Raw genomic sequence first — 13,628 nt, forward strand, 5'->3', positions numbered from 1 at the left:
TGACAATTTTGTTTAACTTACGGACACAGTAAAGATCTTTAAAATTGGCAAAAAAATTACATTCCGGATGATACGTAATGATTAGTGCTGTTATACTACACGGGAAAAACACGTAGCTGCCGTAGCTGAAAACTGCATGTGGTAACAGTTGTAAAATATGGACAGCTAATATTTCGTTGTGATAAGTAATATTTTGCTACTGTGCTTATTGTTGTATCAGGTGCGATAGCAAACCGTTTGCTGTAGTTTAGAAACTTATAGTTATGGCAGCAAAATATTTTTAGCAAATCATGATGAACTATGGTAGCGAAAAATTTTTTTAGTGTATACCTGTATATCTAGATATTCTTTTCCGAGGAAAGTTTATATTTTTGTATATTTGTTACGAGAATGTTCTTACTTTTGACTTATCAACATGGGCCGCTCGAGTCTCAACGTTCCTCAGATTCGATTTATTTAGCCACGCCACAAAGTATCCTCGCAAGGAGTTTCTTTTAGGAGCTCGCTCGCGCTGGATACAACAGATTGGAACTTACAAAACCCTGATTCCGTATTCATGGAAAGCATGAGGATTCTCTCAATCTCGACGTGGACTCAGGTTTCGGAATAACACTCGCCGGAAGACCTCGAGCTTGTTTGACGAGCAGCCGAGAGACTGTCGATAGAATTCGAAGATACACCGTCGCGGTTATTGGCATACTATTGGAAATCGTCTTACAAATGCTGCAATATTATTATTCCAATATTATTCTAAACATATATCGCGATAAGATAGAACGTTTAAACTGCATTACGGTTTCTTATCGCTGTAAAACGCTACGATATAATTTACGAGAAAGGGACTGTGACTATTCTATTGAATGTTCTATTTCCAAGTAGCTATAGCAGTCGTTTAAGCTCCCTTTGTTATCTAATAGCTCCGATCACAAACTAAGTTCTCGCTTTTCATACAGCTATAACTCCTATGTATTGGCGCCATCAAACTAGAACACGCTAATTCTAACCGTTACAGTACAAACAAAATAATAAGTTTTAATAATGACCTAATTATTAATTAAATATAACAGTTATTAATATTTTTAATTAAAATCGAGTCGTGTTTAGAGGTTTTGAATATTTATAAAATAATGTTTTTAGCATGAAATGTCTACCAATAAATGTGAAGTAAGGGTATCTTACAATTAGTGAATTTTAAACAAATCGGAATAGCACATTTTCTAATAGTTCTATCTTCTTTATAAATTATTTGAAATTGAGTTATTTAAACGTTCTTATTCTTAACATTAAACAATGTTAAGACTAATATTATTGTTGTTTTCTATGCGGCAAAATTCTTACGGTTTTCACAGCTAAATCGGAGTATAATCGACGGAAAAGTTATGTCACTGAGATCCTTTCACGCTGATCGGGATCTATTCTAATTTGCGTAAATGTTCGATAAGTTTGGTATGTTCCACGAGGTCTTTGCGTGTAGTCTAATCGATCGCGCCAGAAATTGCATTAGTGGAACAGCGCCTCTCAAAGTGTGGTTCTGCGGATTACCGCAAGCCCATGCGGAAGCTCCACCGCGAGTAAACCGTCAGACACGACCACCAACAGCATAATTCGCGGATAACTACATCTGGTCAACGTTTCTTTTGCGTTCCGCATTCTATTCGAGCGAGCATTAAATTCTACTCCTAAATTCAGCCTATCGAGCCTGTAAGCCCACAAACTCTCGAGTGTGTTATGCTCAATCACATATTTTCATAGTTGCGTGTAAGACATTCTTTTTAAACGAAAGTGACTTTTCGCAAATTCCCTCTGTGACGAAACAAATATTCTGCGTATAGCTACTAGGATGGATTAATATCCCGCGCCGAAATTCTAAGTCGTACAGGTCGTCATTAAATACGACGTATGCGCAATTTCTTTGTTGCTTTTTGTTTTTGAATGCTCTGCGTCATATTCTCAATGATCTCTAATCAGCTTATGAGTTGCGGTCAGACGTATCCTCAACGCACCCTCAAAAAGAATTTCTGTTACTGAGACAAAAAATATTCGTGACGCATTTATAATTCTCACAACCTCATTTAGTATAAAAATAAGAAAATATCAAAATAAAATTAATAATTCTTATTCTCCTCTATCGAATTAAAAAAGATTGACTTACTGTATTGAGACAAGAGTTACTTATATAAATGTAAGTTTATATATTCTTGCGTTTAGAATAAATTTTCCCTCCGTCTTACAACGCACGAAGTTGGTACCACGATATTCGACAAAAGGCGATACAAACTATCATTTTTTTCTAGATATTAGAATTTTTCATTTAAGATTGAAATATTCCTTTCTCTATAATAAATATGATAGGCGCTATATCGATCCTATTTTATGATACATTGAAGTGTAATTGCATTGGATCCGGAAATTTTTTCTGTGGGTGTCTGCTCCAAAGTCATATTTCTTCGAAAAGCAGCTCTTGGAGCACTGGCCTTTTTAATATATTTAAATACTACTCTCTAAAAGTCAATCAGTGGATTACCACCGAAAACAGTGAAGATTCACTGATTCACAGTTATAAATATAGCACTGAATTATTAGTGTAGCACTTTTAGTATAGCACTGAATAATTCAGTGCTATATTTATAACTGTTTTCAGTGATAATGCACTGATTGACTTTTAGAGAGTACAAGTACATACAATACTACGCTTATCTTTTGAGCATTTGTATAACACAGACTTTCGCCTCTGGATCGAATAAATATCGGATCATATTTTTCTCGCTATATTTTATAAAAATGACTGCACCTCAGGTTTCATTTAGATTGCAATTTGCGATTTATTATAGAAATGATCGAAGCTGTGGAGAGATTTCCAGGCTCGTTCTATTAACAATAAACTCGTGCGTCACAAAAACAGATCGTGCATTTAATGGCGCGGCAGCGTTGTTAAATTCGCTCACACCCGATTTTCTCGTGTGCGTGACGGAGTGGCTGCTGCTGCAAACGCACTTTGACTCGAAACTGCGCGGCATACTAACGAGACCAATTTCGTGTAGCACGTATACACCGGCGGCTATGTGCGACCCCCGTGCGCGCATCAGTATGTAAGGTGCCCCTGCCACGTTCTTCCGGAATCGGGGGTGGGTTTCTGCTAATGAGAGACATTAGTTTAATAACTCGTTAGTGGAGAATTAGAGACGGTGCCTCGAGTGTGTACCGCACAGTAAATCCCCATCTATCAACACCAACGTAGTTTTAATCGGCTTTCACGCTGGGATAAGTAATTAATGAACACGCGATGACACCATTAATAGATACTGTTCCATAAACTCGGTTATTTCGTCGTTGCCGACTTTTTTTTTATTATGTCGAAGATAATTTCCCGATTGGAGGATTCGCTAATGGAACGTATTAGCTTAATACCTCGTTTCTAAATGACATGCATATTATGCACAGCTTGTTAGTACCTAGATCGAAACCGATTAAAGCGGATAAAACTCGGCATCCAGTGCTAAATCTAACTTTTGAAATATAATTTTATACATGCAGATCGTATTTACTCTTTATCGCTTAACGTCTTAATTCAGAAAAAAATGTACCGATTATTAACGTCGTATGCAGGTGTCTCTCGGAGATGTGTCGTTAATGGTTACGGTTTCAAGCCGTAGTGGCTCCTGGATAAACCGCGATCTCGGTCGCAAACTAGGCGTATCGACTTGCGCAACGGCAGAGGAAATCCGCCCCAGAAACCACTTGGCAGTAACTCACCCCGTTACGGTTTCGATCGGATCAAATTAAGGTTACATAATTCGTCCGAAAGCGATTTTGACGGTATAAGCTGTTTCTCGATGTGTTTTCAAATTTATCGTAGCATCTAATATTTTATATAATACACATTTATGTATATTATATAAAAATATTTTAAAAATATGAAATGTACTGTTAATTTACGCGTTAGTGCCTGTAAAATTAATTGCCTGTTAGCATTAATGTATTTTTATGACAGTACGTAAAATTCATGGAAATATGCGATTTATAAATTATATATTGTTCTTTAACTGCATAAATAACGATAGCCATTACAATGAAGAATCTCGTTCGATCATTTCTTCTCACTTTGTCGACAGCTGGTCTGTTGCGTTATTATATAATTATTATTATTAATTATTAAATCCCTCGAAGTTTCTTGCTTTACTCATCAATTCCGATTTGCCCAAGTTCCCGAAAGAGTTCTCGCAACTTGCATAATCCGTCGGTCAAATGGAAAAGTTCCGAGAAAAAAAGTTTCACCCCACTTTTCGAGGACTATGCCCCTGATCTGTGCTCATCTTCTTATCTCGTCATCCCCCTTTCGCTACTTCCGCGTCGCACTCTGTCTCCCGTATCTACTGCGAATCGTTTCTCGATCTGACTTCTTCGCCGAAGTTTTTGCATTCCTGTTTCAGAAGAGAGTGACGCGCTCGCAAAGAGTGATTTTTAAAATGCTTGAAAAGATCGCGGCATCGTTTCTCGCGCCTCTTTTTTTTTTGTAAATCCTCTCTTCATCAGCCGCTGTCTTATTCCAACTCCTTCCCTCCGCCGTCTTCGTTCAACGCCTTAGTCTTATCTGAATGGGAGGGTCGTTTCGCCCGATGAAATTCGAGTCTCGTCCAGAGAGGATACCCGACGGCGGCGAAAGCTGTCTCTCTTTCCTCTCAGGCATGGAAGGACAATAAACGTAGAGCAATCGAAATTGAAACTCGCGATGCTGATGAAGCCGAGGTTGCGGCTAAGAATATTATATCCCCGCGGTCGAGGACAATCTTTGAATACAGAGAGACGTTACGTGTAATGTCAGAATATTAAATTATTATATGCTTTTGTACTTGTGTACGTTATCATACTTTTCACGCCTCTCTGTTTCAAAATGTTTGAGATACTAAAACATTCCCTCTTTCTTTTAATACAAACGCAATATTATTATGTTCTTCTGTCCAATCTTGTCTCTTTAAACTTAGACAATTTTTACTGTTATAATTTTCATGACACGTAAAGGTATTGTTCTATTTTATTGCAAGAAGGAATCTTCTATATTTTGGGGAATAATACTATTCTTAGGGAAACGGTCGCGTGAGCAAACGGGTACGAGAAGAGAGATTGAATTTATTGTATTATGAAGTAAAACAGCAAAGTTTTATCCATGACCAACTGATAAAAGTAGCCGAGTGAACCGAGCAGCTGCTTATCGAGACGAGTATAAAGTGAGTAAAAGGAGTAACAAGCTGAATATCGTAGCAAGGATCCTATTGTGTAAACTTACTATTTATGTCCCATATTTCATCATTGTTTCTTTAACCAAAGGAATAATAAGTAATAAAATTAAGGTAATCACGGATAAAAAGTAATACAATCTTCCTTAAAATAACAGAGTATTTCCTTTCTTAATAGAAATATGATGAACAACGTATAATGCCAAACGTTCATAAGCTGCAAGCATAAGTTACTTTCATTATACAAAGCGCCAGCAATATTGAATCTTATGGTCGCATATTGCCGTCTACACGAAAACTCTAGAGAATTTAGAAACACCCACCGGTATCGCAGTCGATATTGCCGCGCTTTTCACGCAATGCTTTACGACCTGAGATACAAGCGTGAGCGAACGAGCGTAAGGACACGTTACTCATTCGCGTAGAATGAAAGAGAGAGACGAACGCACATAATAGAAGAAATATTGGTATTGCCAAGAAAGTATCACTTTTTATGCGTTGGCGGAGTGCTCCGACATATTATCGAGCACCATTCCGCAGCGGCATTTAAAAGCGCTCTTCCGTACGATTCCGCTTTATTCTTCCACGCGTGCAGCGCGGCAGAGTTTTAAAGTGAATTTAAACTAGCGACCCGACCGAGAGTCGTTTTTATTAGCCGCAACTCACCCAGAATAAACACGATGGGTTTTTGCATATCGCGACACGTTTCCGCTCGCATTGTGCAACTTTGTCGCATTCGAGCTGTCTTTCTATAGGCGTGCAATCGTGCTAACTTTGACGCTCGTAATCGGCCGACGGTGCTTAATTGCTCGCGTCGATTCCTCCGCCAGACACGCGCGTAGAAATAAAATGTATGGAGATACTTTGGAAATCCACTCTGCGCACTTTCCCTACTCTGGTTTCATCGACTTCTCCAGCGGAATTCTTAACTTCTCGAGTTTGGATTTTGTACTAATTACTTGTCCGATCGAGTAATCCCTAAGGATACGCGTTTGATCAGAGTTCTACGGCTAAAGTTCAGCGAGAGAAACCTTAACACGAGTGCGAGCTGTGTCAAATCGTATTTTCAGACACGCGGGCGCAACTACGGCACGAGTAAATTTCTTGTTCCACAGTTTCTAGAATTGTTCATCTTTGCACGGTTCATCCTTTAATCTCACACACACTTGTAATCACAAGGTGTTATAACGACCGGCCTTCGAGTTCTTCGTTAGCAGTGTTGCTGTTACTGAAATATCATATTGGAGGTCTATGAGACTCAAAAGAGAAGATCAAAGAACACAGAACTACCGCAATATGAATTGGCAACGCTGATCACCTGCTAACGCAAAACGAAATGATTGGTCGTGTCCGCCTAATAAGTTGATAAAACCACACGTGGACTATCAAGACGAGAACTGTAAACGTATTCGTTATGCTGGACAGACGACCGGTTGCTAACGCAAATAAAATATATTATTTATATAAATAAATAACAATATACATTATAAAGAAACTAGATATGGCACATTCTATTTTGCGCGTCGTAAAACGATTGCAAATAGACAACAATTAAGTAATGTATCAGTCGCTTTCTTTCCGCTCTCAAACACACGATCTGCATCTTCTTTTTTTTTGTGTAAAACCATACTGGAAAATTGCAGTTCTCGCAGGTCTCTAGAGATTGTTTGGTCGTGTCGTCGTATATATTATCAATATTTACGAGAAAAGGTTCGTATCGTTTCGTTTCTCAGAGAATGTAGGTACTGGTTTACCTTTATATATTCAACTCGCGCTTGCTAATGGAAATCTGTTACGATTTACGAGGAGTTAGCAATATTAACTCGTCGGATTTTCCGTAATTCTGCCACAGATCCCACGAGATTGACCAAGATCTACATGCAAATTGGTCTTGGATATATATGTATGAATATCTACAAACGTCAAGCGGAAGTTATAGCGCAAACAATGCTAACGAGCGGTAAACTCGAAACAGAAAGATAAACATGTAAACAGATTATTGTTGCTAAATAATAAATGTTATGTCCCTTTCGTTTCTTTAATGGGTTATACTTTCTTCAAAGTATTCGAATTATTAATGTGACGCTCTCGGGAGCTCGTAATGCGCTTTGATGATACATAATGCATTCAAGCTGATACTTTTTTGTACCGGTGTACCCATCGTAACAATACACGGAAGCCTGAATATCACGGTGACGCGAAGCGTTTCGCTGAGCACCAAGCTGTCCTGCTGGTAATCTCCGGCCGTTTTTCAAAAATGCTTTCCAGGGATTTACGGATAGTAAATAGCTACAAGATTCTTTGGGAAATAGTACGGTGCTTTGAGAATTAAGACTAAAATAATTCAGAGAAATTCGCTCGAAATTATGTGCCTCCAAGCGCAAGAGATACGTTTTTCTCGTAAACCACACACACGTATATGTGTATCTTCATACATGTATCGTCTTTCTTATTTTTCGTGTCTACAATTTTTATTTTATATTCCCTTCGACATATACTTATTTTTACAAATTTAATGAGAATGTAGGTCGTCATGGTATTTTTAATCAATTTTTCTCAACATGCACTCGAGTGACTGTGTATTGTTTATAAATAATTAATATCTTAAATAATGGAACATGAATTATCAGCTAATATTATGTATAATAATCGCTTTCCCCGTTTGTATTTTAACTGAAACAAGCGAACAGTGTTGCTTGTCGGAGAAGCTACGAGGTATGTTTGCTAAAAACAATAGCGTAGCGAACATACCTGAGGATTTTAGGGATTACCTATTCCTTATTTAAACGCAGCTAATGGTCGAGTGCAGCCCGTAGTCGATGAGATCGTAAGAAAATACCAAAAGAAGTCGTCGCAGGCATTTCCGGGAGGATCAGAGTGCTTAACGTGTTACAGTGAAAACGGAGAAAAGAATGGCGGAGAGCTACACTGGTGGCGAACAATACTGCGGGATGAGGGATGGGAGGCGGCTAATACGCATCAACTCCGTTACAGATAAATGGATTAGTTAGTTACGACGCGGAACGAAAAGTAAAAGAGCGCGTCGGACTGAGAGAATACCATCAGGAAGGGTTAAGGCCTGGCGAAAAACGGGGAACGTGGTGGGCCGGTGATTTGGCGAGACGTAAATACTAAGAGAGCTCGTTACCGCTTACGATGTATCCATTCATCCTGTTGCTCGATTGAACAAACCGTCTTTTAACGTCTCCTCTTTTAACTCCGGATAGAATAATTAATTTTAACATTTTTCCAACGTATAATTTAATGAAAAAAAAAGATTAACAGAGATTAATGTTTATTGAGGCGAAGAACATATACTTTTGTTAATGCTTAATGAATTATTAATTAATTAAAAAAGATTGACTTACCAGGTATATTGAGACAAGAGTAACTTATATAAATATAAGTTTATATATTCTTGCGTTTAGAATAAATTTTCCCTTCATCTTACAACGCACCAAGTTGGCACCACGATATTCGACAAAAGACGATTCTAGATTTTAGAATTTTTCATTTAAAATTAAAATATTCCTTTCTCTATAATAAATATGATTGGCGCTTTATCGATCCTACTTTATGATACATTGAAGTGTAATTGCATTGGATCCGGAAATTTTTTCTGTGGGTGTATAATGAAACATATTAAATTTTTAACTTTTATTTTTACGCTAAACATTATATGGACATATAATTGTCCAAGATATTATATCTTGCAACATAAATTATTAACCAATTCATTTTTAATACATCTAATTCAGTTTTTGAAGAAAGAAACCATTGAAGACCTGAGAAAAAACGTGAATCCTAATTTTATATAGTTTGATTATAATACTGCTTTGTTTATATAGTACTTAATTATAATAATAACGTTTATTAAGTTTTGAACAATTATATGTTCAATTTCACGGGGTAGTAATTAACATAAAGGTACTTTTGTCAAAGTTATCTACACATATTAAACATAATAGGTACGCATGCATCATTGGTAAATTAGTCTTATCTTGCATTATTGATATATCGCCTCATTATCAGCCAAACTGTAAACAATATTATCACGCTAAATTTTTTAAACGTTCTACACGAGCGCGAACGGACAATACGGCGCTAGTCGGTCCGCGATGATGACTTTCATCAAAAATGGCCATTCATCAAGCCAAATGCTAATCGGCAATGCTGGTTATCTTTTAACTATCACACACCATCGTTCAACCGTAAAATCGCCTCTAGTGCTAGGTCAGGAATGCGTCCTGCTTTTTATCGCGCCAAAGGACGCCCTTTAATTTTCGTAAACGACCCGCGGCATTTTGCTGATGAGAGTCTGAATACCGAAAGGGAGAGGATTAATCCTCTTCAATGCGCAACATCCTTAAATATTCCTTTCCTTAAAGAACGAACTAGTTGCCAATAATGAGAACGATGTGTGTCTAGAGTCACTCCCCGCGGTTGTTCGATGAATTGGAAGTATATTCGCAAGACACTTTCAAACGTGAACATCTGCGAAAAATTTCGCAGAAAGGCGACCTTTGACGCGCTATTGATAGCCTGGCGGCTATGTAATCAGTGTCAGTTTGGTGAATGCGTGTTATTAGAATGCACCTTCCATTCAACAGTTCATCGCCGCCATACTGTCCAACGACAGTGATTCTTAATGTAGGCATAGGTTCTTTTTAATCGCGACACGGTTTCATTTTTGCATTCAATGTCACGTCGACGATAAACTTTGCTCAGTTACCTATATTGTGCGGCGATCTTACAATTAATGTTTAGCGTAAAAATAAAAATTTAATATGTTTCGTTATATACTGTCATACGTTGATATAACATATTAATACACTGATAAAAAATGTTTTAAAACTAAGTAAAGAGATTTACTTAAAATTATTTTTTTACCGAAGTAAATATTTATTCTCATTTTAATTAATGTATCAAATTTCAAGTAAATCTGTGTATTTTATTAAGTAAATTTAAATCATTACAGTTTCTACATTCAACTAAAGATTTCATGAAATAGAGAATACTATTTATTAAATAAAATCGTTGGTTTTGTCAAATAAGAAATCCAATTTTCTTTGCTGCAAAACATATCTTAGTAAACATTTTATAGAATTAAAGTAAAGTTTTTTAATTAAAAATTATCTACCGTTTGATATTTAATAAGTACTTAAATTAAAGAAATGCATGTTTTAATTTGTTTATTATTTTTTAAATTTAAGTTAATAAGCTATTAGGCGCCACCTAATAAATAAGTTTCTTGAGTAAAGTAATATTTCTTTAATTAAGATATTTTTTTATCAATGTATTAACAAAAGTATATGTTCTTTGCCTCAACAAATATTAATACCATATCCATCATGTTGTTTGGTTGTTTGACATGTATTTAGATATAACGTATATATGCAACATATACTACATAGCGTATTACATAATGTTATCTAATGAATGTTAGAGATACATAGTATACCATATATACGTTATGTGCATAATATGCTTGATATGGTGTTATTCTACGAACCGTTTGTGTGTATATGATCCTGTAATATCATTAATCAGCGGTCAATATTATACATTGAGTTCTATACAAATTAAATCGATCTCTAGATTTGACTTTCGGGTTGAAACCGCCCAAATTTGCCATTTTATTCCGACGGTTCGTGAACATTTCATTTCACATTTCGTGACGCTGTATCGATCCTCCCTGATGAAGTGAACTGAAATGTTCACGAAACGTTGGAATAAAATGGCAAATTTGCGCGGTTCCAATCCGAAAGCCAAATCTAATATTCATACACACCGCGAAAGCCTCAAATCAATTTCTATTATAAAAATTAACAATGCGTGGTTATAGCCAAATTAAAAAAAAGTAGCGATTGAAAAGCATTTAGTTGACAATAAATTGTCCATAGCAATTAATTACATTGTTGCGAAATAATTGAATCAATTTTGGATTATATTTTGACACTTGTGTTTATGATAAAACTGAATAGATTTAGCATTTTAATTAAGTTCGAGAAGCTCGAGTTTTAAAACTAGATATTATCTTGAATTTTTACCAATTGACACAAATAAAATATTTATAATATTATAATATAAGACAGCACCATAGCGAAATGCTTTATGTGTGTACAAGTCGAATAAACGCGTTCACAGTATTAAATCTGTATACGTGATCTCCGTTATACGAGATTTCAGCCTTGCTCGGAGCTTGCAGTTTATTAGCATAGATGGACGAACTTTGATCGTTTGAGAGTATTATCACTATGGAACGGAATGGTGTTCCACTTTAAGGATTAACGCGATCATAGTCGTGCTTACTTTCCAGGTGCTATATTCACTCATGACCAAAAGGATAGCAGCACGGAGCTGGCCTTCAAGTACGCCGTCTACAAGATCAACAAGGACAAAATTATACTGCCAAAGACCACGTTGGAGTACGACATCCAGTACGTGTCGAAAGATGATTCCTTCCACGCATCGAAGAAGGGTAAGCGTATTGTGCTTGATAAATTGCGTATACGTTTCACTTTTGGTATAATCATCGTTTTATTTGCATTTCCGTAATCTACGTCGGCGCAAGAAATAGTAATTTGAACTGAAACTTGCGGCGCAGAAAATTCTCCGGTGTAACGAAACGATGCCGCATCGCGCACGTCTGTAAGAAATTTCACTGAAGTTAAAAAACATCTCACGCTCGTTAATCTCACGGTTTCCTACACGTCAAAAATGATTTATTCCTGAAAACTCGCACAGTTTCCACGCAGAAAGCTGCAAAATGTTTAAATGGTACATAGCCCGTTCTTCTGACATAAGTCTAAAATATTAATTTATTTTAGTGTTGGAAATACGGGGGATACAACCGCAGCGCGTTTTTGATCGAGTCTTTGCCGAATAATATTTTTCAAACAATTTACAAAAAAGCAAACATGGTTGTTAACAAAAAGTATGTTGATTGTTTATGCGATGTCTAGATCCTTTTCACGAAACAAACGTTTGTAAGAGACATAGCACTACGTTAAGTCGAGACAAAGAGCTTGGTTTATCGATCAAAATCGTGGTACTTAAACAGAGAATACTCCGGGGTATTTTGAATATTCTGTGAGTCCTTTTAGTCGACACTACACGTAACGACGTAAGGCGTTACCGTAAGCAAAATGTATTGTGTTGACGGCATATATAAACCAGCCAAGAATAACTGGCTTGCTCGTTTCTCGTCGTTATTAAAGTAGCATACACATTATTATCCGTCTTGACTGCCGCCATCGGATACTCACCGTAAAGATCATTGTCTCCCTTCGTAGCACATATTACTTGTCTCTTACCCAACGTATCGAGAAAATTTAAGAGACAAAATCAATTTTGTTCCATGAGATACGTCTCGTGGGAATTTCTCAATATGATTTCGACAACTGATTCTTTTTCCACGTAGAACTCGTGAAGTTCTTATTTTTATAAGAACAGAAATCAAATCTGTGAGACGCGAAACAACGTCATTATAATGTTCAATATTGAAAAGAATGCACTCTTTCCCTCTTGAAATACTTTTTAACACTTATCTCTGAAAAAATGAAATGTACCAGAGCTCATTTCGAACAATGCAATTGCGTCAGTATGGAATGAAACTTCTGTTTTATTTTGATAAAAATTGTACAATGTAGCTTTAAGTAACTTACAAGTCAGGTTGCTTTCACGACCCTTAGAATCTTATAATCAATTGAGTAAATTTGCTATTTCGTTTTCTTTTCATGAATATTTTATCGTATTTTTCTAACTCTATTAACATCGCAGCCTGGTTTATTCTTTTTGAACGCAAAATATTATTACAACGATTATGTTTGTCCAAGCAGCGGCACACGTTACGTGTGTTGTGCAAACGCTATAATAATTGGATACATGTGAGTATTAACACCCTATACCTTCGTCTAATATTGATGCAGGAAAATAGCCAACAGGCTGCCCTCATTATTTTCGTTCACCATGTCGTAAATCATAACGCGGCTCAGAAATGGATGCTTTATAACACGTGAAATTGTGTATCTTGCACGATCGATGAAAAGGATGACTTCAATATCTCAATGCGAAATTTATATCTTTCGAAAAATTTTTCGCTCCTCTACAGTACATATCGAAATCTTACATCGAAAGTCGATGTAAAGATAACAATTACACTAATAACACACACACACTTATAATATTATATAATATTGTTAGCGATACATACAAAATTGAGGCGGCTGCTTTCACGTTTTGGATACAGTATTAGAAAGGACTTTTCTACCTATGCCTTTACACATATAACCCTGCATAGCGTGCAAAAGTGCATTTATGAGATCCGATTTCAGTAGGATATATAGGCCGGTTCTGGACCACTTGTGGAGGGGGAACCGGATGGACCTAACC

General features: G+C 36.6%; 1 protein-coding gene across 7 annotated transcripts in view; it reads left to right on the forward strand.

The window, feature by feature from the left end:
• The window catches only part of LOC105568153 (glutamate receptor ionotropic, kainate 2-like), a 137,909-nt gene that overhangs the window by 23,128 nt on the left and 101,153 nt on the right, over positions 1-13,628 (forward strand). For all 7 annotated transcript variants that reach the window (XM_012023574.1, XM_012023576.1, XM_012023575.1 and 4 more), the window contains exon 3: positions 11,554-11,715. In XM_012023574.1, the coding sequence (XP_011878964.1) occupies positions 11,554-11,715 (162 nt within the window). The remainder of the gene's footprint in view (positions 1-11,553; positions 11,716-13,628) is intronic.

Source organism: Vollenhovia emeryi, unplaced genomic scaffold (assembly GCF_000949405.1).
Source record: "Vollenhovia emeryi isolate VEMERY1.0 unplaced genomic scaffold, V.emery_V1.0 DF939131.1, whole genome shotgun sequence".
NCBI classification, from domain to species: Eukaryota; Metazoa; Arthropoda; class Insecta; order Hymenoptera; family Formicidae; genus Vollenhovia; species Vollenhovia emeryi.